This window comes from Pinus tabuliformis, chromosome 4_1 (assembly GCF_031772625.1).
Source record: "Pinus tabuliformis cultivar Carrire ecotype Pingquan chromosome 4_1, CPIR1, whole genome shotgun sequence".
NCBI lineage: Eukaryota > Viridiplantae > Streptophyta > Pinopsida > Pinales > Pinaceae > Pinus > Pinus tabuliformis.
In genome coordinates, this window is record NC_142303.1 from 273879246 (window position 1) to 273906281 (window position 27036).

At 39.2% G+C, this 27036-nt stretch overlaps 1 protein-coding gene and 1 pseudogene across 2 annotated transcripts; both read left to right on the top strand.

The window, feature by feature from the left end:
* Nucleotides 1–525: 525 nt before the first annotated feature.
* On the top strand, nt 526–6532 carry LOC149175315 (F-box/LRR-repeat protein 3-like; annotated as a pseudogene). The gene is made up of 7 exons (XR_016258322.1): nt 526–1045; nt 4220–4345; nt 4701–4805; nt 4946–5336; nt 5484–5616; nt 5779–6067; nt 6176–6532. The product of XR_016258322.1 is annotated as an F-box/LRR-repeat protein 3-like (transcript).
* Nucleotides 6533–8522: 1990 nt separating this feature from the next.
* LOC149175316 (uncharacterized) lies at nt 8523–9170 on the top strand. The gene is made up of 2 exons (XM_089421111.1): nt 8523–8639; nt 8781–9170. The coding sequence occupies exons 1-2, from the start codon at nt 8523–8525 to the stop codon at nt 9168–9170; spliced, it is 507 nt and encodes a 168-aa protein (XP_089277237.1).
* The last annotated feature ends 17866 nt before the right edge of the window (nt 9171–27036 follow it).

Consider the following 27036-nt stretch of genomic DNA (forward strand, 5'->3'; position numbering starts at 1 on the left):
ACGTCAGCATTGGGATAAGCTGTTAATGGACGATGACGCGCCCCGACATCGACAATAAATCCGCAGGTATGACACGTCTTACTACCAGTATGACACGTAGGATGGACACTGAATCCTCACGTACGACACGTCTGACTAGTTGTATGACATGTAGGATCAACAGCCAACAATTTTCGTGTTGCCTGGTTGGCACGACATTTGCCGGGAGCCTGACACTGCGAGATCTGATAAAAACTCAATCCACCAAGGTCGCGTGGCAGATAGAATCGCTACCCAAAGACGAGCGATCATCTGCCTGTGTCAAGGTGCCGAAAGAGGTATGTAATGGGAATTGGAAAATTTTAAAATAGTAATGGGAATTGGGAATTGACAGTGAGGACGAGCTAGGCTTTTAGGCAGCCATGAAGAGGCGTGAGGGATGCTTCGAGGTCGCCATGTTGGAGGCCCGAGGAGGCCCTAGGCGAGGGCATTCTGCTGAAGGTTCTCTACAATATTGGCGACACAGGAGACAGGAATTGATGTCTCTTGCCTGCAAACGGTTCTATCGACTCGGCCGGCAAGAGAAAAATCCGGTTGCTCTGAGGCGAAATGCTGCCAAGGATTCTCCAGAGATACAGAGCTGTAGAGCACCTGGACTTGTCCCTCTGTTCTCAGATCAGCGATCGGTGCCTAGGGCTTGTGGCCGCAGCGTCTGGGCCTAGCCTGCGCTCCATAGATCTTTCGAGACTCGTCCGGTTTAGTCACCTGGGGCTCTCGTTCTGGCTAAGGGCTGCGAGAATCTGGTAGAGATTGATGTTTCTTATTGCGGGAGATTGGGGATATGGAGGCTGCTGCCATTTCCAATGCCAAGAATCTGCAGATGCTGAAATTAGTGAGGTGCCAGATGGTTTCTGACTTAGGTTTGAGCTTAATAGTCGTGGGGTGCAGGAAGCTCCAGGATTTGAATCTCAAATGGTGTGTGGGAGTTAGTGATTTGGGTGTTGAGCTGGTGGCTATAAAGTGCAAAGAATTCAGGTCTCTGGATGTGGATGTTTCTTACTTACAGGCATGCTTACTTCCTTGTAAGGTGGTCACATGGGCATTTAATTTCCAAAGAATAATTTCCAAAGAAGATTGAAAATTATAGATGCCAACTATTATCAATTTCCAAAGAAGATTGAAAATTTATAGATGCCAACTATTATCAATTATCAATTGGAGTAATCTCGTAGCAAACTTCTTCTGGGTGTCGAAATCTGGCGGTGTAGCAAGTCAGAGCTCCCTCATTCGGGATTTTTATCGAAATTCGATAATCTAGATTGACTCAGGTAAAAATTTTAGGGGTATTTTGGATCATGGTGGAACTACATGGAAAAGAGCAAAAAAAAAAATCCATTTAATTTGGCCTCATATTGAACTGTTTCCCAAATATCTGTCTTTTATAAATATGGACTAGGATTAACATAAACTCATTTAAAATTCATTTTAAATTTAAATTTAGATATGATAGGAGAATGAGTGAGCTTAATCATTTTTTTAAGAAGTCATAGGTTCAAAATCAGAGAGTAAAATATGTATGCCTCAATAGCTGTGCAGAGGTGAATACCTTATCCCACACACAAAAAAGTCTTATACGCCAATTTAATATCTAACTTAACAATAACTTTAAAATTAAATAATAATAATAATAAAAAATAATCTCAAAATTTGATATCTTAAATTCCAATATTTACCCCAGTGTATTTTTGTGAATTGAGTTACGCACCCTATTTTGAGAATCTCGTCATTTGATACATTGGCTATTTTTGTGAATTGAAATGTGCTCCCTAATCTGTTATGCACCTTGAGGTAGCATATCTTGAATTTCAGTATTTGATACATTGGCTGTTTTTTTAAATTGAGAATTGTACCCTTGAGCTTCGTAACGTTGAAACTAGGATTTAGATGAGTCAGCGGCTGTTTTTTTGAATTGAGAATTGTACCCTTGAGCTTCGTAACGTTGAAACTAGGACTTAGATGAGTCAGCTAGTGTCTACGTCTGATGTACTCAATAACACTGTCTAAATTCAATGCATACAAGCACTTTGATCGATGACTCATCCCCACCTGGGCTGTAGAGCACTTCGGCTTCGAACCATAGTTACCATGTGTGAATCCCAATTTCATATTTGGTACGATACTTAAAAAATCTGGATGGAAAAATTCTAGTACAGTGAAAATTAAGTAGTATACAATTTCAATAATCATCAAATGCCACCGTTTCCTTCCTAAATACTCTACTTAAATGCCAGAGCTTGCACCCTACGCTGATATGCACCTTGAGGTTGCATGTCCTGATTAAAATATTTGATATTTTGCTGTGTTTGTGGATTGAGATATGCGCCCTTGAAACCAGGATTTGGATGGATATGAGATATGCGCCCTCTAGCTTCGCAACCTCAAAATTAAGATTCATACAGGTCTGCTAATCTAATCTGCCTAATACATTCTTTAAATTCAATGCAACATTACACACGTGAACACACAAAATGTTTGCTCGATTGCCTGCCCCCTACCCCTACCAGGGGAAGAAAACTTGGCTTCCAACCATGGTTACCAAGTTTTGAATTTGAATTTGGTACTGTATGGAAAAAATTCAGTTGGAAAAGTTCAAGTACAGTGAATTTCGGTAGTATACATCTTCAGTATTCTGCAAATGTCAGTAGTTTTCCTCCTAAGTACTACTTAAATGCCAGTGGTCTGACAATACATTGGAGGGCATCTATCATAGATCCCAAGGCATATGAGAATGAGCTTTTATTACTGATTTGGCATTTCAATTCATGCCTAACAGTCCTTCAAAGGCACATGGAACTGGAATCAGCCTCCATGGACAGTGATCTGGCATGGCTAGGGATTTTAAGGATTTAATGGCTCTTTTGGGCTCTTGCCTTCTTACCTCTTCTTACCCGCAACATCTTGCTCAATTTTCCAATCAACTTGTTGAATTATCTGCAAGGGAGGATGTCCAATGTATTTTCAAACTAAAAAGGAACGTTTGATGACGATGATGTGTTTTAATCACGTCCACCAGCTCAAGCAGCCTAATGGACCCATAGGTAACCATCAAAGAAGAGCTTGCACAGCCCAAAACACTGCGCCTAAATCTCCCTTTCCTTCTGCATCTTGGATCTTCTACTGTGTATGTTGACCAGGAAATTTGCAACTCTTATTATCTTCTCTTTTTCAAACAAATTACTCAATTCGTTCACTTTTAGTGTCTCAATATAATTGATCTGGATATCCTTGTATGCTGAACATTCCATGATGTAATGCCATTCTGTCTCTACCACTTCTTGAGTGCAATAACTACACGTTTTGTCTGCCCACTCCTCTTTAGGTATCATCCATCTTCAGGTTTCCCTTCTAAATTGATGCAAACTAGTTCTTATCTAAGCGATTATGTCTTGAGCAGAAATTGATCGTGGACTGAAATTCATATTAAGTCATTGTAACTGATGCTTTGAACAAATATATGATACCACTTTGAAGTTTTTTCCCTAATTAATGCTTATTAACTTAAACTAACAAAGAATAAGCCATCCACACCAAAGTATTATACAATGAAAGATAAGAGTGTTATCACCAAATAAGTCGTTTGGCATACTGAACACACAAGGTGTTTGGTGGAACCCCACTCCAACCTGGACTGTAGAGCATCTCACTTTTTTTGGTGCAAAACACAAGTCGTGTGATAATTCTTTGGATTATTAACCCAAAATAACAAACAATAAGCCATACACATCTAATATTACATAATGAAAAAGCTAAAGAGTAATATGAGTGATCGAGGGTCAATGCTCCACATTACAAGAATTGCTATGAGTTGCACAACAAATCTTAGAATATATCCAAATAACCTAAAAGGTCATTTATGAAATAGACATATTTATGTGTGTGTGGGAGAATGCTGTAAGCTTTATATATAATGATTTTCCCATCATTTTTCATGCAGGCCAATTTCTGGTCAACCTACTGGTTAATTATGCAAGTGTCCTTTTCTTGGTTAGAGACACCATATGAAGAAGAATCAGTTATATTAGTTGAGATTAGAAATCGAGATTTAGTGTTGTCTTATGAGCAACTGAACTTGTTCAGTGGATAAATGCTTCTAGTAATTAGATGTATTGATTATGAATGCATGCGCTTTCTAAGTATCTTCATTTTGGAGTTGCTCCTAACTTGGTTGTTGTTGGTGCAGATAACAAACAAATGTATTGCCTCCATCACGCAACTTTCTTACCTAGAGACTTTTGTATCAGTTGGTTGTTTCTGTATAGATGACTATGGCCTTGATTCGCTCAAGAATGGTTGCAAATCATTGCAGGTATTTAACATTATTGATTTGTCACTGGCAGTATCCAGCTAGTTCTTGCGTAACAATATCATATGGTGTCTTTTTCCTGTGGATTTCAAGCTTAGTGAATGCTATAAAAGGCTGTGTACAATACTTTTTAAATAACTGTGTTATTATAGAATAGTAGGTTAGTTGACCTATGGTTAAATGGTATATGGAATCTGTTGATACTAGATTTTATGCATGTAGGATTCACTTCATTTTATCATTTGGGTAGAGAGTTTTCTATTTGGCTTACACATCCATCTTGTAAACTGGATTGAGTTGGGCTTTTAGGATATTTTAATTACTAAAAGTGTGACATTAAGCTGATCCTATATTGCAGAGGCTTGATGTTTCGAAATGTTAGATCATGAGTTTGACTGGTATAATTTCCCTTCCAAATGGATGTATAGCCTTGTGGCAACTAAGCTTAGCCTATTGCGTCCCTGTAAGTAAAAGGCAAAGATGGAAGTGATTGGAACTGTATACTTTTAACATTTTAGCTCTATTATTGAACCATACATTTCAGCTCTAGTATTGAACCATATAGTAGTGTCTCAAAACCTTCCTGTATTTGGTGAACAACAGGTCACAAATGCTCTTCTTGCAAGCTTCGACAAATATGACAGCCTGCAGTCGATACGATTTGATGGCTGTGAAGTTTCTGGCTCAGATTTGAAGTCTTTTGGGAAAAGCGGCAAGTCTCTGATGGAATTGAGCTTAAGCAAGTGTTCTGGGGTGACAGATGAAGGAATCTCAGCACTTGTGGGAGGATGCAGAGAGTTGAAAATTCTAGACACAACCGGTTGCCATGATCTCACTGATGTTGCTATCACAGCTGTTGCAACATCCTGTGGAGATCTTTCATGTCTTAGGATGGAATCCTGTGCCCTGGTCACTGAGAGAAGCTTAAATATGCTAGGAGAGCACTGCCCCTTCCTAGAAGTACTAGATCTCACCGATTGTAATGTAAGCAATACAGATTTGTACATTCTCTTGATGCCCAATTTAGTGTAGTAATTGGTGATACCTATATTGATGCATTTGATGGATATTTATATCTTTCTAGCATATGTTGTCCAAGAAATCTGCAAAAATGCTTAATCCTGGATGCTGCCTATCACTGCAGGACTGAAATCCATTTCCAGGTGCACTGGATTGACTACCTTGAAACTAGGCCTATGCGAAAATATATCCAATGAGGGTTTAATCCATATTGCTGCTTACTGTTCAAACCTCGAAGAGATTGATTTATACAGGTATGCATTCTCTTTCCATGACACAATCTCATGTTTTCAGCAACATTAGCTGACCATGTGTAAGTTTTGATACATTTGTTGTTCAGGTATTTGATTGGAAGTGCTTTTTTAAATACCCTGAACCTGTGTTTTTCAGACTAATCATGGATATTTTCATGTCAGATCTGTGGGAATTGGTGATATTAGCAGCACTTGCCAGTGGTTGTCCAAAGCTTATAATAGTTAATCTCTCATATTGTATAGGTATCACAGATCATGGGCTGAAATCTCTGGCTCAACTAGAAAACTTTACAACCTTGAGATTCGGGGTTGCTTCCCCGTAACATCTGCAGGGCTCTCTGCCATTGCCTCGGGATGTAAGCGTCTGGTAGAGTTGGATATCAAGAGGTGCTACTGTGTTGATGATATGGGAATAATGACTGTAGTTCAATGTTGCATAAACTTGAGACAGGTAAGGTGTTTTTGTGACTTTTAAGTTGTTTATGTTATGTGAATATGTTTATCTCACCGTTTTTGGAGATGATTTATCTTTGACTGTGAAAAGGTATGGCTTGTGCAGATAAATGTTTCATACTGCCCAATTTCAGATGCTGGCTTTTTGGCATTGGTGAATCTTAGTTGCTTGCAAAACGTGAATCTAGTGCATCTCAGAAATGTTTCTTTGGATGTATTTTCATTTGTTCTGCTAGCTTGTGAGAGCCTAAAGAAAATCAAGCTTTTAAAACAATTAAAATCCTTGCTTCCATCCAATTTAATTAGACATGTAGAAGATAAAGGCTGCAGAATCCGATGGGCGGAGAAGCCTCTTTTTATTTAATCGTAGAAAATAGCTAAACTTTGACCCATGTAGACCTCTTAATCCATGGTGAGAGCATGAGGTCTAATAAGTCCGGAGCCTTGTATTCAGCCTCTTAACTTGGCCATCTCAAAATTTCAAAAGAATTTTCAAGTAACTTGGCCATCTCAAAATTGCAAAAGAATTTTCAAGTCATGGTTGTTTGAGCCGAATTTTTTTATGGTAAGTTATTGTCTATAAGGTAAGTTCTTGTCTATATGAAATTTTTTACTAGGATATTTAAGTTTCAATGGGTAATATTATCTAATCAGCGTAGATTTATGTTAACTTTTAGGGTAGTTCAATTAGTTGAGTTTCTCTTGCTTAGTACCTTGTCAATGGGGAGGCTACAGGGTCAAATTTCTTTGACACCCTTGGGGTTAGACCCAATTAGATAAGTTGGGTGGGTATGCGAGATTATTACCCTCCAAATTTATTTATCAAATATACAAAAGAAATGTAAATTATTTTATCATTTAAGATATATGGGCATAGATGACGAAAGGGTTAATAATATTTGTATGTAAATATTATATTTATATTTATATTTTCTCTAACATCTTTTATACCAGTATGTATATCTAATTTCACCTTTTACCTAGTTTTATTTTTATAATATTAATCTTAGATCTCAAAGTTTTGTGATCCATATCGATAATCAGTATGTCTTCCAGATTAATCACATGTTATAGAATGGGTCGATATTTCGAACCAATTAATGTGGTTCATCTTCAGGACAAATGGTGAGAAAAACATTGGTCTTGAGATAGTCGTTAGGAACTAGCCGTTAAAAACTAGCAGTTAGGGGGTTAAGAAATAGTTAAGTGGAAAAGATATTTAAAAAGTGAGTTAAAAAATTAATTAAATTATATCTTAATTTTTTAAATATAAAATCAAATTAGAGTTTATAATAATAAATTCCAAAAATTAAAAATAAATAAATAAATAATAAATAATAAAAACAATTAATAATAATAACCTTAAAAATATTTAAATAAATAAATAATAATAAAATAATAAAAACAAATATAGTAATAAAAAACTAAATAAATAATAATAACCTTAAAAAATTTAATATATATATATATATATATATATATATATAATAAAACAATTAGTAATCCCTTTAAAGGAATGACATGTCGTATAATTTGCATGTCATATTACCGAGAGGGGGTTAATGAGGACAATGGCGACGAGTTTAGGGTTTCTCTGCAGAGACCGTCTGTAGCCCTCTGCTTCTGCGGTACGACATCGCCTGCCCCCGTAATAGCTCTGATGTCGTTCCCCCCCTGTTTCTCCACTACCCTTAACTGGAAACGGGCTCTCCACCGGCTCATTAGCTTCAAGTGGTTTGTTTTCTTTCTTCTACCCTCCCTCACTTCATCGACTACCTCCATTCCTGTTAGCATCAACCTTAAGGTAGTTGTTAGCAGGCGGTCTTGACAGTTATGGATGAGATGGTTGATTATTTCGCGGATCCTTCGGAGGATGTGCCCATCTGGACACACCCCAGGACCACAGCGGCGGGTTACTTTACCTTCAAAAGTGAGCTCTCCGATGAAGTTGATGCTCTTCCGCCCATCTCTCGCTCCCGTGTACCTTCTGTGACGCTGCCTGAGGACGCCCCATCGCTTCCAGACTTCATCTCCTAGCCACTCTCTCCACGTACTCTGGCTTTTGTGGATCCTTTGACAAACCCTAGCGAAAAAACCCTTGAAGCGGTTTCGATATCAAACCCTCCTTCGTCTGCCTCCTATATACCCTTGGCTAACCGCCTTTTGGTCTCCGCTGCACAGGAACTCGTCTCATCTGCTTCCTTGACCATCGAGGCTCCCCCTCTGGGAAATTTCACGGGATCGGTCCCATCCCGGGTATTTTTGCTTCCATTCCATCGACGACAGCTGCAGGACCTAGGGCATCCCCTTCATCGTCGACTGCACAACCTGCCTCGGCGCCAGAGACTTCTGCTGCTAAATTTTTCGGGGTTTCTAAGAAGAAGCGGTGCTTGAAGCTCTAGAAGTGTGAGGTATTCCTAAAACTCACCGAGGACACTCAATTACTGGACTCCATGGATACCGCAGAGAAAGTGCTTGTTGGTCGGGTTCGTGGCAGACATTTCAGTGTGGAAAAGCTTCAACAATGGACCTCGGAGGTCTGGGGTCATCACCTGAAAGATCCCCCAAAGGTTCAAACATTTGTTAAAGGTTGGTTTGCTCTCCGGTTCAGCTGTCTTACACACACCAACTAGGTGCTTTCTACAGTCTGGCACATTGATCAAGCACCAGTGTTGCTCAGAAGATGGACGCCTATGTTTGACCTGAAACAGGGGAGGGTTGATGCTGGACCCATATGGGTACGCCTTCCAGGGCTACCTCTACATTTCTGGATGGAGGATGTTTTCAAGCAGATTGGAAATTCCATTGGCACCTACCTCACATATGATGACTCTTTTCAGAGTACAGGGCGCATGGCTTTTGCCAGGATTCTGGTTCACCTGGATCTCTCCAATGGCCTTCTGGAGCACATTAACATTCAGTGGAGGAATGCAGCAAGGAGGCAGATACTGGATTATGAGGGTGTCCCTTTTAGATGCAGACGATGTCACAAGGTGGGTCACTTGTATAAAGATTGTCCACTTAACGGCAAGGGCTTCAAAAAGACCCCGATTCAGGAACTAGTGGCACAGGAGTCCCCAACTCAGGAGGAGCAGCCTTAGAATACGGAGCCTACAGAAGGGATGGTCGAGAAGCAGATGGCCTCAATAAACAAGGATACGGACCCACCATCAACCACTCTGAAGAAGCGTGGCAGACCTCCCCATCGACCTCCTCCCCCGCCTCAAGCACGAACTTGGGCGACCTTCGGTGACTTGCATTGTCCATGTAAGAGCTTACCCTTCACTTCATCCTCTCCTTGCTGCACATCTTTTCTTGATATCATCACATCTGGTTTATTTTCCGGTATATCATCTAGTGTAACATTTGGTTTGGGTTCGGCCTCTGTTTCTACTGCCTCTTTCCCGATATTTTTCCATGTTGCATACAGACCTGTTTTTACCCCCACTCCTTCCTCCCCTTCGATTTCCCCTCTTCCTCCATCTTCCACATTCTTTTAGGCACCCCCTGTAACTGGTTATCTAACACGCTCAAAAGCCAAGAGACAGGCTTTGGACCATGTCGGGCTTGATATCATTCCCTCCCCCCCTCCGCATAAGCTCCATAGGGGAAGACCCTCCTTGCTCACTATTGCTCAATCTGTGGCAGGAGATGAGATTGCTTTAGGCAAACAATCCACTATACCTGGGGTACTTAGAGCCAGAGAAACCCCCTCTGAGCCCCCTCCATGAAGATCATCTCCTTCAATTGCCGGGGGCTTGCTAGGCCTGACAAAAAACTAGCACTTTGTCGGTTAATTACAACCGACTCGCATGATATAATCTTTCTACAGGAGACTCTTGGTCCTGCTACTGTCATTTCCCATACCCTTCAAAATATGTTTCCTGGGTGGTTATTTATTGGATTGGATGCACATGGAAGATTTGGGGGTATTGCCTTGGGATACAACTCTCGTTCTATTAAGCTGCTCAATTGTTGGGGAGGGGCTGGCCATATTGGTGCTAACATTCATTCAGTGGACCTGGGAATGAATTTCTGGATTTTCAATATATATGGACCTTGTCAAAACAAACCTGATTTCTGAGAAAACCTCTTGGATTCGGACCTATTTTTGGCAGACCATCTAATTCTTGGAGGGGATCTCAATTTTTCCATTGGTCATGTTGAGTCTTGGGGACATAGAGCACAGAGGGGCTCTCTATCTGATTATTTCTCATCCATCCTGGATTCACATCAGTTGATTGATATCCCTTCAGCTAAATTACAAGCGACCTGGAGGAATAACCGGACAGGGGAACATGGTCTGGCTCGCAGACTTGATCGCTTCTTGGTCAAAGAGAAGGTACTTGATCTGGGTTTTCACATCAGACAATGGGTTGGATCTAGGGGGATCTCTGATCATCTTCCCATCTATATGGATATTGAAGGGGGTAGAACAAAGCCCAAGGGACCTTTTAAATTCTGCTCTGCCTGGCTCAGGGAAGACTCTTATATTATTATGGTCACTGAATACTGGAAAGAAAACCCTCCTGGGGTTGGGGGTAACATCACAAATGGTTTTATTCAAAATCTTATAGAGTTGAAGAAAATGTCTAAACAATGGGTTCACAACAAAAGGACCTTGGATGAACACTCCCTGCTACAGATAGAATCTGAGTTATCTGTCTTTGAAAATGATCAGGGAGGATTATTCACTTCTATTGAACACAAGGAGAAGTGGGGATGTAAATACCAAATTCTATCATAAGTTCGCCAATGGAAGGAAGGCGACCAATACTATTTGGCAGCTTCAGAATGAACAGGGACAAATTGTCAACACATTTCAACAATTGGCTGAGTTGGCAACCTCTCATTTCAAACGAATTTACAGTTCCCCGTGGGAGGCAAATCTGGCAGACATCATTAGAGTGGCACAACTTTTTTCGAGGTTCATAGATCAAGAGGAGGAAGAGGCCCTGACTAAAGCAGTTACTCTGGAAGAGTTGGAGGCCACCCTGAAGTGGTTTAAAAAAGACAAAAGCCTAGGACCTAATGGATGGTCAATTGAGTTCTACTTGGATTTTTTTGACATCATAGGTGAAGATCTGCTAAAAGTTGTTGAGGATACTAGAATCAGCGGAAATATAGTAGCATCCATCACTTCTACCTTCATAGCGCTCATCCCGAAAACTGATAACTCGGTCTCCTATGAAGAACATCGCCCTATCTCACTCTGCAATTGCATTTACAAGATTATTGCAAAGATCATTGCCAACCGGATGTGGCCCATTCTATCCAACCACATCCCACAGGAACAATTCGCCTTTCTACAAGATTGACAGATTCATGAGGCGGTGGGCACTACACAGAAAGTATTACACACTCTACATATCAGGAGATGCAAAGGTATGATTCTGAAAGTTGATTTATCCAAGGCTTTTGACAGAGTTTTTTTTTTTTTTTTAAGCTGTGGTTCACGGTCGGCTTTTGACAGAGTTAATTGGCTATACATTAGAATTATTTTAACCCATCTGGGTTTTCCATTCATATTCATCAAATGGATTATGAGCTGTATAACTAACATTCCCTTCAGCATTTTGGTTAATGGAAGTGCATCCCCCTTTTTTCTTCTCTGAAAGAGGTTTGTTGCAGGGATGTCCGCTGTCTCCATTACTCTTCCTTCTTGTCAAGGAGGGCCTCAACAGACTCATAAAGGATGAACATAGAAGAGGCAAATTACAGGGCATAAAGATATTAGACGGTTGTATGCTAACACATATACTTTTTGTGGATGATGTCCTGATATTTCTCAATGGCAGCATTGGTGATCTTACCATCATCAAAGCCTCTTTCTCCCTATTTCAAATGGCTACTGGTATGTTGATAAATGATACAAAATCTATGTTGACAACAGTGGAATGCACACCACACAAGATCCTTTTTGCACTTCAACGCTTCCCATTTACTCAACTGAGCTTGGCAGAAGGTCTGAAATATCTGGGGTATAAGTTAAAGCCCTTGGGCTACAAGATCGCCGACTGGACTTGGCTCATCTCAAAGATGGAAAAAAGACTCAATATCTGGTACCTCAAATATCTATCTCGTGTTGGTCGACTCACCCTCATCAAGAGTGTCTTAGAAGCCACACCTATTTATTGAATGTCTCTGGCATGGTTTCCCAGGGGTATCCTCACCAGGATACAATCCCTCTGCGGCAGATTTCTCTGGAAGGGTAGCTTGCAAGGAAAGAATTTTGCTTGGGTCAATCGGGATGCCCTTAATTTACCAAAGAAGTGGGGGGGATGGGGCGACCACACAGATGTACATCTGGGATTTCTATTATCTAGAAGACAGTTATTAACGCATTGAATCCTATCAGAGTGGATATTACTTGGAGAATCCACTCAGGAAATAAAGTGCGCATTGGTATTGATCCATGGATTGGCTGCGGGAACATGCATAGACTACCTAATGAGCTCATTCATCACCTTCAAAATCACAATTCTACTCATATAGCTCATATTGCAAATGATGATAATACCACTTTCCTGCAACAGGCTTGGAAAGCTGCACTTCATCTACATATCCCTTCTCAATGGGTACAGCTATGGGAGGATTATACTCATGCACTTACGGATGCTCACATTCGCATCATTGAAGGCGATGATGAGGTAATTTGGGCCCTATCTAAATCTGGGAGATACTCCCCCAAAGATGGTTACTTGGCCCTGACAAAAGCTAGAAGACCTCATATCATTGCAGATTGGTGGAGGCATCTCTGGAAGCTTAAGGCTCCCTAAGTCTCGGATGCTAATGTGGACAATCTTGTCGAACAAAATACCTACAAGCGATAACCTCCTCAAGCGAGCACATTATGGCCCTCACTGGTGTTACCTTTGCAGAAGTGATAATGAATCCGTTCAACACTTGTTCCTTGACTCCATAGAAGCCCGAAAATTGTGGGACATTATTATTCCTGTTGTTGCTCCATCAAGTATATGGGTTGGCATAACTATTATTGAGGCCTGGCAGACCTGGTATACCTCCACTTCTGCTCCTAAGCAACGCAATCTGCCCCTTCTGATATGCTGGCCTATTTGGATCGCCCGAAATCACTTAATTTTCCAGAATTCACCACCTCGTTGGTCTATTACTGCTGCCAAGGTTTTGGCCGACTACACCCTCATCCCGGATGACCCACCCCCACAGAGGCCCAGGAATATTATACTTGAACATATTGATCATAGCAAGCCATGGGCTTATTTCGACGGGGCTGCACAGGAGACTGGGTGCGGTGGGGGAGCTATTCTACATATCAACCATCATCATTCTTACAGCATGCTCATGGGTTTCAGAAGAGGCACTAATAATTTTGCAGAACTACTAGCTGCAAAACATCTCATACAATTTGCTTTGGAGAAAAATTGCAGAGACATACAATTATTTGGGGACTCCAAAATCATTTGTGACTGGCTGAATAGAACATCTAGATGCTCTACTTTTTCTTTGAGTCATATTCTGGATGAAACTCTGAGATTGATTTCATCATTTGACTCCTTTACATGTAAACACATTTTCAGGGAGCGGAACGGGGTTGCTGACAGCCTATCCAAAGAAGCTGCGATCGGGGAGCCGGGCATCTGGATGATCCGGGAACTACGCGATGGAGATCACTATCAATACTACCACTGATCGTTTATGGATATAATTGCATAATTTTCTATTGGCATATGAACATTATTATTTTGTGTATATATTTATCGCATGAAGGACTTCACAGTGTTTATATATTGTAGTTTGTACAATTTTATATATATTGCTGCGTCCCTGCATGGATCAAGGCAACAATTTTTTGATCACTGTTGATGATGACAATCATGTCTTTGATATGATCTGAATATGCATTTATGCATCTACAAAATGTAATTCCCTTTTATTAATGAAATTACGATTTTTTCCTGAGGAGAGCGGCGGGTGAACAACTAGGGTTACAGGTGTTCGCAGAGGTTGTTCGCCATGGAAGGATGCAAAGGAGGGAGCTCCACTCCCTCCTACAAGCAGGCAGTGGTCAGCAGGGGTAAAAAAACATTGGAAAATGATAAAGGTCCTTCAGAAGGAAGGAAAAGGAATAATGAAGAAGAGCAAGATGGCAATAAATCAAGGAAGAATACTAGTACTCAGCAAAATGAGGAAGAAGACAAGGAACAGGGAACAAAAGACAAAGCACAAAAGGGACCATGCAAATCCAGAGTGGCGATCATTCCCAGAGTAGTTTTAAATGAGCTTGCTTTGCAGGCGCATAGGGACCACATGTAGACATATACAATCATTTGTAAATTCATGGGTTTATGGCCCACTGAAAAAGCCTTACAAACATGGATTAAATACCACTAGAAACCAAAGGGAAGTATAGACCTACATCTTGGGTCAAAGGGATTCTTCACTATAATCTTTGCAAATATTGAAGATAAAGACAGAGTGTTTGAAGGAGGGCCCTACTTTTATGCAGCAGCAAGCCTCTATATGCGACCATGGATTATGAATTTTGTTCCGGAGCATGAGACTTTTACGTCGGTCCTAGTTTGGGTAAGACTATACTCTCTACCTCTTGATTACTAGCAAACAGACTCCTTATCTGCCATAGGAAATAAGTTAGGACGGTTTTTCAAAGCTTCTGAGGCCACTAGAAGAGGAAAATATACTTCCTTTGCAAGAATATGTGTGGAGATGGATCTCTCGGGATCTCTACCAGATGAGATAATCTTGGAAGTGTTTGATGAAGAATGGGTGCAAACAGTAGACTATGAACATATTCCATTCAGATGTCGCAAATGCCATGAGCATGGGCATCTATTTAGAGACTGCCCTCTCAGTAAAATAGAGAACAAGAATAAAGCTACCACAATGAAAGATACTGAAAGCTTCCACAAAGTGGTGCATAAAGGAAAAGGAGGCAAAAGGGGGCCAAAGCTACATCAAACAGAAGGGCAACAAGCTAGTCAGAACAAGTTCCAAGTACTTGAGGAAGAAGAAACAATAACAAAAGCAGATCAGACAAAGGAAGGAAGTCCAGGGGAGGAGGAGAAGGAAGAGGACGGTGAGCAAACACAAGTTACTAATAAATAGAAAGAAATGATGATGGGTGATGTAGAACTAGAGATGGACCAGGAAATGACCCAGAGTGAGATGGAAATGGAGGATCACGAACTACAAGAAATTCTGGATAAAGAAAACCTAGATCTGGAAGGATTCTTGAAACAAGGAACCAGGGAAGGGGTAGATTCGTTACCTCCAGAGGAGTTTAATAGGGTTCAACAACTGTTCTTATGGAAAACTCATACCAAAGGGAGGGAGAGGCAAAGAAACAACGAAAGGCAGGGCAGTGAAGGTGTGAAAACGATTAAATCCACACCAGGACTAGCACCCAGAAACCCAGGAAAGAAAAAAGGCAAGAAAAAGCAGAGTGAGCTATTGATGGAATGTGGAAAGCTAATGATAGATTCAAGTAAGATGAAAGACCTAACCAGTTACTCCTTTACAAATCTTTAATAATGAAGTTCACTTCTTGGAATATTAGGGGTCTAGGTAGCAAAAGAAAACAAAGATTACTTAGAAATAGAATGAAACAAGTAGCTCCGAATGTGATCTTCATCCAGGAAACTAAATGTTATGTTCAAAAAATAAAATAAATTCATAGCAAATGGCTCAATCGATTTGAGTTTCTGGAAGTAAAAGCAGAGAATACAGCTGGAGGCATACTCACTCTTTGGAACCCCCAAAAAATTGGCATAATAGATGTGGAGTCATCTAGGGATTATCTATTAGTGGTCATTCAACCTGTAGGAGATAAGGAAACCTACCTGGTCACGAATGTATATGGTCCCCAAAGAATGGATGATAAACTCAGGTTTCTAGATTCTCTGGAGGATCTCAGGGACAGACATGCAAGAATACCATGGATCTTGGGGGTGATTTCAACATGATCAAATCACTTTCGGAGAAGAAAGGGGGAACTAGAGTTCTAAGCAAGGACTCTATAGATTTTCAAACCTTTATAGATAACTTGAAGCTAGTGGACATTGTAACGAGTAATGGTCTCTTTACTTGGAACAATAAAAGAGGAGGAGAGTCTCAGGTTGCCTCAAAATTAGACAGATTCATAATCTCAGAGGACTTTATGCTTATTGACAAGGAAATGATAGCAAGTGTTCTCCCCTTCGGAGGTTCAGACCACTGGCCGGTTCAACTGGAGGTTCAAGGCATTGGTACTCCCAGGAATAGACCATTTAGATTTGAGAATATCTGGCTCTCCCACCCAGATTTCATCAGCAACATTGCCAACTGGTGGTCAGAAGATTTGAATATTCAAGGCTCAAGAATGTTCCTTCTTCAAAAAAGACTAAAACACATCAAGCTCAAGCTCAAAGATTGGAACAAGAATGTGTATGGCAATATTTTTGAAGCAAAAAATGCTGTTGAAGGTAAAATGCAGGAACTCAACCAAGCCCTTATCACGGATGGCTTTGATAAAGTCAGAAGTGATCAAGTTACCAAACATCAGCAAGAATGGGAGAATTTATGTAAACAAGAGGAAATATTTTGGAAACAAAAATCTAGAGTTCAATGGCTAAAAGAAGGAGAGCGAAACACAAATTTTTTCCACAGATCCACTATAGCGAATAGAGCTCATAACAAGATTTCTTTGATCAAGGACGAGGGAGGTAATCTTCTCAATTCTCATGAAGAAATAGAAGCGGTGCTTGTACAACACTTCCGAAGTATAGCAAAGGAAACTATTTCAGATAGAGTACAGTCCATCAAGGACTTAACAAGACATATACCTAGGCTGGTGTCTAGAGAAGACAATTTCAACCTTAATAAACTAGTGACTAAAGATGAGGTTAGTGAGGTCCTCAAAGAAATGCAGAATGGTAAAGCACCAGGTCCTGATGGTTTAATGTGGATTTCTTTAAAGCTTGTTGGAATATTGTCAAACATGATATTCTGAATGTAGTAGGATATTCCAGTTTGAAAAGAACTATTTCGAAAGTGCTAAATACCTCCTTTATCTCCCTGATCCCTAAACAGGACCTGGCTCAAACTCCTGACAGGTTTAGACCCATAGCTTTGTGTAATGTGGTTTACAAGATTATATCCAAGGTTGTAGCCAACAGACTCAAACCTCTTCTTCCTTCACTAGTTTCTGTGGAACAATCAGGATATGTAGAAGGTAGACAAATTCTCAATAACATTATTCAAGCACATGAGGTGGTGCACTCTCTGACTAGCAATAGAAGAGTTGGAATGATCATGCAATTGGACATAGCTAAAGCTTATGACAAGCTGAACTAGACCTACATCAAGAAATTTCTTATTGCTTTTGGGTTTGATCACAACTGGGTAGATGGGTCATGGCCTTGGTCATTTCTTCCAACTTTTCAATTTTGGTTAATGGTTCTCCCACGGAGACTTTTATTCCTTTAAGAGGGCTCAGGCAGGGAGGCCCACTCTCTCCCTTTCTCTTCATCCTCATGATGGAAGGATTGGGTCGGTCTATTAAGCATGCAAAAGAGGTAGGTAAGATTGAGGGTCTTCAACTGTCTGACAATGGACAGGCCTTGACTCACCAATAGTTTGTTGATGATACCATGTTGCAAGGAATCCCCACGGTCAAAGAAGCTCTTGCGTATAAACAAATCTTGAGTGATTTTGCCATGGCTTTAGGTATGGAAGTTAATCTCTCCAAATCTAAGATTTTTTTCTTTAATACTAATATTGCTATTTAGAGGAATATCTCCAGAATTCTGGGCTTTCAAAGGGATATCCTCCCATCAAAATATTTGGGAGTTCCTCTAACTGCCAAACCTTTGCACAAGAGCATTTGGGAGCCAGTGATTAATAAGATGCAGGATAAAATCAGGAAATGGACCATTAGATCGTTAAACTTGGCGGGTAGGTTGGTGCTCACAAAGGTTGTTCTTCAATCAATCCCAATCTTCATGCTCTCAGCTCTCCCAGCTCCAAAAGGAGTCTTGCAACAATTCAGATCCATACAAAGAGATTTTCTTTGGGGGAAGGGGGAGGAAAGAAAGAAATGGGCCTTGGTTGCCTGGGATAAAATCTACAAACCTAAAAACCATGGGGAACTTGGATTGGATGATTCGGAGATCCTTAGCAAGGTTTTAGGGGCTAAATTATGGTGGCGCTGGGTCAAAGATCCAAAGGCTCAGTGGGCGAGTATCTGGAAAGAAAAATATGCCAGCACTTGGTGTAATAATGATCACATAAGAATGTCTTGATGTAGAAAGGGCTCACGCATCTAGAATAAGGCCTGGGAGAAGAGAGGATTAGTACAAAAAAACAGCTTCTAGGAAATCAGAGAAGGAAATCTAGCTTTATTTTGGGAGGATAAATGGCAGCAAGAACCTATACTGTTAACAGAGGACTTTTTGGATCTCAAGAATGAGACAGAAACCAAAGGGATATCTAAGGTTAAGGATTTTTGGGATCAAACCAATAGTGCAAGAAAATGGAGAACCTGGAGGAACATGGAGAAAAGAGATGACAGTCCCTGTAAAGAAAAAGCAAATGAGCTCATGAATTTGTTAGAAAAAAGGAAGATATTAGTGACAGGAGGGCATGACCAACTTAGATGGGGCAACAATAGTGAGGGTTCCTTTAATCTTAAGGAAGCAAAATGCTTACTCCTTGAGCTGGACTCTCATGTGCCGAACAGGATTTGGATGAACCTCTGGAGGCATCCAGGCTGGATGAAGATCAAACTTTTCACATGGCTGGTTTATCACAAGAAAATTTTGACTTGGGAGAACATAAGGAAGAGGGGTGTTCTGGGGCCTTCCAGATGCCAGCTCTGTGAAGCCCAAGTGGAAACTATGGAACACCTTCTTAATAATTGCAGTTTCACCCCTTGGCTGTGGGATACTTTTGCGTCTATTTTCCAGCACACTGACAGGGACCAAGTGAGTATTATCAATACCCTAACCAATTGGAGACGTCAATTTCCAGATTATGAATTTCTGAACACTGCTTGGGCTCTTACGCTAGGCTTCATCATTTGGAATGTCTGGAAAGAAAGGAACAAAAGAATCTTCCAGAATGAAAAAAGTCCCTCCCAACGCCTTTTTGAGCAGATCTTAAAACAGCTTAAGGAGACGGTTGGTATCACTGTGTGTAATCCCCCTAAGAATCCACCCTCAGAAGAGGAAATGAGAATTCTCAGTCAGCTGGGCATGCAGGGGATTATTCCTCAAAGCCTGAATAGGAAAGTAGTGAATTTGGATACTGAGAAGGATTTCTGGCAACCTCCCCCTCAGGGTTTTTTGAAATATAACATTGACGGGGCTTCAAAAGGCAACCCAGGAACTGCTGGCTTTGGAGGGGTTTTAAGAGATGAAGAAGGAAGTATTCTCTTTATCTTTCATTGCCATTTAGGAAAAGCTACTAATAACATGGTGGAATTAATGGCTCTGGAGCAATGCTTAGATTTTCTGAAGCAGGATAACTGTCTAAATGTGATCATAGAAGCAGATTCTGAGTTAATCATTAACTCGGTCAAGAGAATTAGTTATGGCACGCTGCTGGAAAAAGTCTCAAAACACTGGAGGTTGATCTAGGTTTTCCAAAGAATTCAAAGTCACCTCCAAGGCCTTCGCACAGTAAGTTTTAACCATGTGCACAGAACGGCCAATAAACTGGCTGATATTCTGGCCAATCAGGGAGTAAGCTGTATTGAATGTAGGGTTTCGATGGGTTGGCAAGAGCTACCTCAGAGCAGACTCAAAGGCACATTGCCATGATCAAGCGGATGAAGACAGGGAGGTGTTTCGATACAGAGCCATGGAGGCCAGTTCTAATTAACTTAATTTCTTTATAATTGGCTATTTTTTTCATAGTCCGGCGTTGGATTGGATATAGGCCACTTACGGCCCCAGCATCCCTGGTAATTACAAACTCAGGAAACCATTATGGAAGCTGCTCGGATGTCTTAGTTTATCGGTTGGTCGACCAGAGGGCAGAAACAGCACCTTCCATGGGTTCATGTATAGGTGGAGAGATGTTGGTGCAAGGGGCCGGAGTCCCGGCTTTTCTGGCGGCCACAATACCCTCGTTTCTATTTTTTCGGAGGCAAAACCGCTCCCCTAGTGGTATTCGGCTTGTTGCAAGATTTTCAAGCGGGAAGCGGTTTTCTCGATTTTGTAGCAATTCCACTCACCTACCTACACGTGGCATGGGAGCTGGTCGCGCACTAATGTTCGGGGCTTTAGGCCCGTGCGATATCACCCTCGGCCATTGGATTATGCTGAGCAGATCAACGGTCAGGAAGGATCGTGCATGTTGGTGGGTCCTGGTCGTTAAGCAACGAGCGTCTTTGCATTGCAATATATTCCTCTATCGTTGGATCGAACAAGGAGATTGGATGGTAGGGATTAAAGATGTTAGTCTAGTGGTTCGGATTCGTAGGAGGAATCGGGGTCTTACGCATGTTCTTCTAATTGTACAGCCCAAGCATTGTCTGTCTTCTTAGGGTTTAGGGGTTATCATTGTTAAGTTGGAGGTCCATGCCTTTGGCAGTTTTAGCCTAGATTTTCTCTGGTCCATAGCGGCCTGTGGACGGCTGTACTTTATGTAAAATATTTTCTATTTCATTGAATAGAAGGAACGACTCTTGCTTCAGCAAAAAGAAATTACGATTTTCCTAGGAATTAAAAAAATAATAATAATAATAACTTTAAAAAATATTTAAATAAATAAATAAATAATAATAACCTTAATGGTAATAAAAAATAATAATCATAATAATAATAAAATAACTAAATAAATAATAATAAAAACAAATAATAATAACATTAATAGTAATAGTTATAATAATCATGATAATAATAATAATAACGAAATAAATAATAATAAAAATAATAAAACAAATAATAATAATAACCTTAACAATATTAAATTTTTAATTAAATAAATAAATAATAATAAAAACAAATAATAATAACCTTACTAAAAAAAAGAGAAACTATCACGAGGAGAGGGCAAGAATCCAGCTCCTGCTTAATTTCCAACCATCATCTCGATTGAGGTTGATAGATTGCTTCTCAATCTCAATGGATTCTCTAAGTTTCCGATGATGGAAATGATCAACCCTAGTGATGACCTGAGAATTCTCAATGCACACATGGTGCTTTGATTTTGCAGCATGTTCAACTAAGGCAGAGGAACGAGAGCGATTATGTCTAATGTCTGCCACATGCTCTTGGATTCTCTGGTTTATGGAGTGACCCGTCTCACCTATGTAGGGAATCCCACATGAGCATGGAATAGAGTAAACCCCTTTCATATCTTTAGGGTCAATCGGGTCTTTGACCGACCTAAGAGAATTTCTAATGGTATTAAGGGGTTTAAAAGACGCATATATTTTATTCTTTTTAAGAATATGAGCAATCCTATTAGTGGTCCCTTGGATGAAGGGAAGCACCACATTGGAAATGGGATCATCACGAGATGGCTTAACACGAGTTTCTTTACAGGCCCTTTGAAACGCTCTGAGGCCTAGATGTCTGTTGTAGCCATTATTTTCAAAAACTTTCAGAAGATGAGATTTTTCTTCTTCTAAGTGATTCTCATCAGAAATCCTAAGGGCGCGAGTGGCAAGAGTGTTAAGCACTCCTACCTTCTGGGCAGGAAAATGATGAGAAGAGGCATGGAGATATTGTTCTGTGTGGGTTTCTTTGCGAAAAACTTGGTGAGAAATAGTACCATCATCATTATGGGAGAGAAGAATGTCAAGAAAAGGGAGGCGCCCATTAACTTCAACTTCCATTGTGAATTTGATGAATTCAGATTGGGCATTGAGGTGGTTGAGGAAAAGATCCAACTTCTCACGACCATGGGGCCAAACGGCACAGGGGTCATTGAAAAATCTCTTCGAATAATAATAATAATAATAAATTCTTTAGTCATTCTAAAAATGTTATTAATCTTTCTAGTGTGTTTTAAATCCTTTTGTTTTTCGGCTCTTAAATAAAGGGCTTAATTTTGCCCTAACCCCCAGGAAAATTCTGGTCGATGACATTATTTGTAACATCGAATTTGGAATTCGTGACCTTCCTGATAATGTCAAGGAGGTTATTCAGCAAGATTGCACTATTGTGCTTAGGAAAGCAAAACCTCCCAAAAGCAACATTAGCAAGAATGAGTTTCTTGCCCTTAAATCTTTAAGGGATAACCCTGAGATTGTCATCCTGAAAGTTGATAAGGGAGGAGCGGTTGTTATTCTTGATAAGGTTGACTATGTTAATAAAATGATCGATCATCTTCACAATAGTGGCAGTTACATTAAGCTTAAAAAGAACCCCCTTAAAAGAGTTTCCAAAGAAATCGCGTTTGCCATAAAATCTAATAAGACTCTTAATCCTTTTAGCAAGAAGCTGATTGAAAGCAATCCTCTTACCCCCAGGATTTATGGCCTCTTGAAGGTCCATAAAACTGGGGTCCCCCTAAGACCTATTGTTAACACGATAGGTGGTCCCTCTTATCATCTTGCCAAATTCTTGGCTCGTAAGCTCAAACCTCATGTTTGTTGCACTGAGTCTCCTGTCAATGAAGTAAAAGAAATGAGGCTTGACCCCGGTGATTTGTTAGTTAGCTTCGATGTTGTTTCCCTTTTCACAAAAATCCCTATTCAAGAGGCTATCGAAGTCATTAATTAGATTACTGATGACGACACAACCTCTTTAGTAGGTCTTTGCCTCACCTCCACGTTTTTCAGCTTCCAAGGTGAGTTTTTTGAGCAAACTTGTGGGGTGGCGATGGGTTCCCCCCTCTCTCCCATAGTGGCCAACTTATTCATGGAAGATTTCGAGACCAAAGCTTTGGCCTCTGCTCTATTCCGCCCCAAAAAATGGAAGAGATTTGTCGATGACACCTGTGTCGTTTGGCCCCATGGTCGTGAGAAGTTGGATCTTTTTCTCAACCACCTCAATGCCCAATCTGAATTCATCAAATTCACGATGGAAGTTGAAGTTAATGGACGCCTCCTTTTTCTTCACATTCTTCTCTCCCATAATGCTGATAGTACTGTTTCTCACCATGTTTTTCGCAAAGAAACCCACACATAACAATATCTCCACGCCTCTTCTCATCATTTTCCTGCCCAGAAGGTAGGAGTGCTTAACACTCTTTCCACTCGTGCCCTTAGGATTTCTGATGAGAATCACTTAGAAGAAGAAAAATCTCATCTTCTGAAAGTTTTTGAAAATAATGGCTACAACAAACATCTAGGCCTTAGAGCGTTTCAAAGGGCCTGTAAAGAAACTCGTGTTAAGCCATCTCGTGATGATCCCATTTCCAATGTGGCGCTTCCCTTCATCCAAGGGACCACTGATAAGATTGCTCATATTCTTAAAAAGAATAAAATATCTGCGTCTTTTAAACCCCTTAATACCATTAGAAATTCTCTTAGGTCGGTCAAAGACCTGATTGACCCTAAAGATATGAAAGGGGTTTACTCTATTCCATGCTCATGTGGGATTCCCTACATAGGTGAGACAGGTTGCTCCATAAACTAGAGAATCCAAGAGCATGCGGCAAACATTAGACATAGTCGCTCTCGTTCCTCTGCCTTAGCTGAACATGCGGCAAAATCAAAGCACCATGTGTGCATTGAGAATTCTTAGGTCATTGCTAAGGTTGATCATTTCCATCATCAGAAACTTAGAGAAGTCGTTGAGATTGAGAAGCAATCTATCAACCTCAATCGAGATGATGGTTGGAAATTAAGCAGGAGCTGGATTACTGCGCTCTCATCGTAATAATTTCCCTTTCTTTCTTTTTTTAGTAAGGTTATTCTTATTTGTTTTATTGTTATTTATTTATTTAATTAAAAATTTAATATGGTTAAGGTTATTATTATTATTTGTTTTTATTATTATTACGATTATTATTTTTTATTACCATTAAAGTTTTTTTTTTTTTTTTTTTTCAATGTGGTTCACGGGCACTCAATGAGTGGCCGCTACGTCCACGTAGAGAAGCGGGGCAGTTCCAGCCGAAGGATCTGCCGGTCGGCCATATCAGGCCTAACCCCGAGGGCGTCGAGGAGATTTGACCCCGTGACCTCCCAACTGGGAAAGTGCTTAGCAACGGGAACTCGACCATTTGAGCTATCCCTTGGGGCTTTATTACCATTAAAGTTATTATTATTTATTTATTCAAATATTTTTTAAGGTTATTATTATTAATTGTTATATATATATATATATATAATTAAAAAATTTTAAGGGTATTATTATTTATTTAGTTATTTTATTACTATTAAATTTTATTATTATTTATTTATTTAAATATTTTTTAAGGTTATTATTATTAATTGTTTTTATTATTTATTATTTATTTTTAATTTTGGAATTTATTATTATAAACTCTAATTGGATTTTATATTTAAAAAATTAAGATATAATTTAATTAAATTTTTAACTTACTTTTTAAATATCTTTTCTCCTTAACTATTTCTTACCACCTAACAGCTAGTTTTTAACACTTAGTTCCTAACGGCTATCTCAAGACCCAGAGGCTTCTCTGCTATTTAAACTTTTGTTAAGATTGTTTTTCTCACCATTTGTCCTGAGGATGAACCACATTAGTTGGTTCGAAACATCGGCCAATTCTATAACATGTGATTAATCTGGAAAACATACTGATTATTAATATTAATCTTATTATTATTTATTCAAAATTTCTCAGCCTAGGTTGAATTTTTATTTTGTAATAATATTAATATTGAAAGTATGTACATCTAATCTCACCCTTTAGCCAATTTTTTTTAATAATATTAATCTTATTATTATTTATTCAAAATTTCTCACCCTAGGTTGATTTTTTGTTGTTGTTGTTGTAATAATATTAATATTGAAAACAAATTCTTTTGGAATAAGCACATAACAGTGATTTGATGTCAACGTTTAGAACCCACCATTAGAGTTCGTCATCAGAACAAATAATGAGGAACATATCTAACAAGGAAAATAAATAGTGTTGAGATGTTGTAATAATATTAATATTGAAAACAAATTCTTTCGGAATAATCACATGACAGTGATTTGATGTCAATGTTTAGAACCCATCACTAGAGTTCATCATCAGAACAAATAAGGAGGAACATATCTAACAAGGAAAATAAATAGCCACCACTAGAGTTCGTCATCAGAACAAATAACAAGGAACATATCTAACAAGGAAAATAAATAGTGTTGAGATGCTCCATAAATTTCCAAAATAATATGTTAGAGAGTCAATCCAATAAAAATAGTAAAAAAACTAGCTACCAAAAAGGTCAAAAATTGATCTAGACATTAGAAACAAAAAAAAACAAAAATAAAAAGAATAAATAGAATAATGTTAGATATTACTAAAAAAAATAATCAATGGAGTTCATCATCATGACAAATATGGAGGTACATATCTAACTAGCAATTGTCCCAAAAGGTACAAAGAAAGGCCGATTGGATTATTAAATTGGAATTGTTGAATTTTTCTAGAAGAGATGTTGGTTCAAGCCTAAAGGATGAGCAATTTGAGCTGGCTAAAGGCTTTCTAATTGTTTTTTATTATGGTAAAATTATATTGATAAATCATTGGTTTTACTTTCAAAAGCTTGAAGGAATTTGAAGAGTAGGTATAGAATTGCTTTGTGGGATTTGATCCCAAAATCATTGATTTGTAAATACATACTCAATGAAATGTTAATTGGTTGAAACCCTCCACAAATGTTTGATATAAGCAAATAAGCCGAAAAGGTTGAAAGCCTTGATTGGTTTGTGGAAAACCTTGTTTTCTTGGACTGGATCATTGTGCAATTACTTTTCTTTAGATGTTTTGTTTATATCTATATTACAAGGAACACATTGAATGTCTTATTTCATTGAAAACCAATATATTTTATTGAAAACCATAATTGTATATTGCATTTAGAAAGTCAAAACATAATATTAGAAAACATGTTGATATATTGCTATTAAAAAGTTAATTCGATTAGAAACCATGATATTATTATTATATTTTATAAAGAATAATATACATATATAGAATGATACTACATTGAAAACCATAATTGTATATTGCGATTAGAAAGTCAAAATATAATATTCGAAGCCATGCTAAATATGACATTACAAACCTTAAATGTCAAAGGGAGAACTTAGAAGTTGGAAATTAAATGACCACAACCATTCCGAAGACCATGTCTATAGAGACGTTAAAAAACTATGGTCAATGCCAAATTAGGAGGCCAGAAGGCAAAAACAAAAATAAGAAAATACCAAATCGTTGCTAACATTACATGTAGCAAGAATAATAGAAGCACTTTTCCCCCATGGATGCCTTTCTAATTGTGATCTCACGCTCACCTGAAGACGACCATCTAAACATGAACACACACGCTCGCCTGAAGACAACCATGCCTGAAGACGACCATCTAAACATGAACACGCACGCTTGAAAGGAGGAACAACACATCGGACACTATTCAGAGCAACTAATGAAGTGAAGCAGTGATATATTATAAAGTCTCAAAGATGCCGACTTGAACAACGTTTCATGAAGGACAACATAAAACCAATATCCCAACTCATTCATTTCATTATCCCAACTGATTCATCTCATGATAAAATGAGAAAATCTGAACATCTTTTAACAAATATAACACCTCAATTGGAGGAGAAAGGAGCCGCTGGCATTGTCACTATATCCAGGAATACTGAAACCATGATCGAAGACACAAAAGAATGATCAAACAAAACACATGCCAACTTATAAGACAAAACACATCATAGACTCTCTAGCTCATGATGATGAAGGCAGATGGAAATCAGTGCAGAAGGCCACCCCAAATGGTCATGATCGAAGCCAAGAAGTAGAAAAACCCATTCATAGATACAACAATAGCGTGCACGCCAGGAGCTATGACAGTCC

Excerpts from the sequence above, each read along its gene's own strand:
- LOC149175316 (XM_089421111.1), top strand. The coding sequence starts at position 8,523 with ATGGATACCGCAGAGAAAGTGCTTGTTGGTCGGGTTCGTGGCAGACAT. Across the intron at positions 8,640-8,780 it reads ACCTGAAAGATCCCCCAAAG|GGGAGGGTTGATGCTGGACC; the intron begins GTTCAAACATTT and ends GACCTGAAACAG.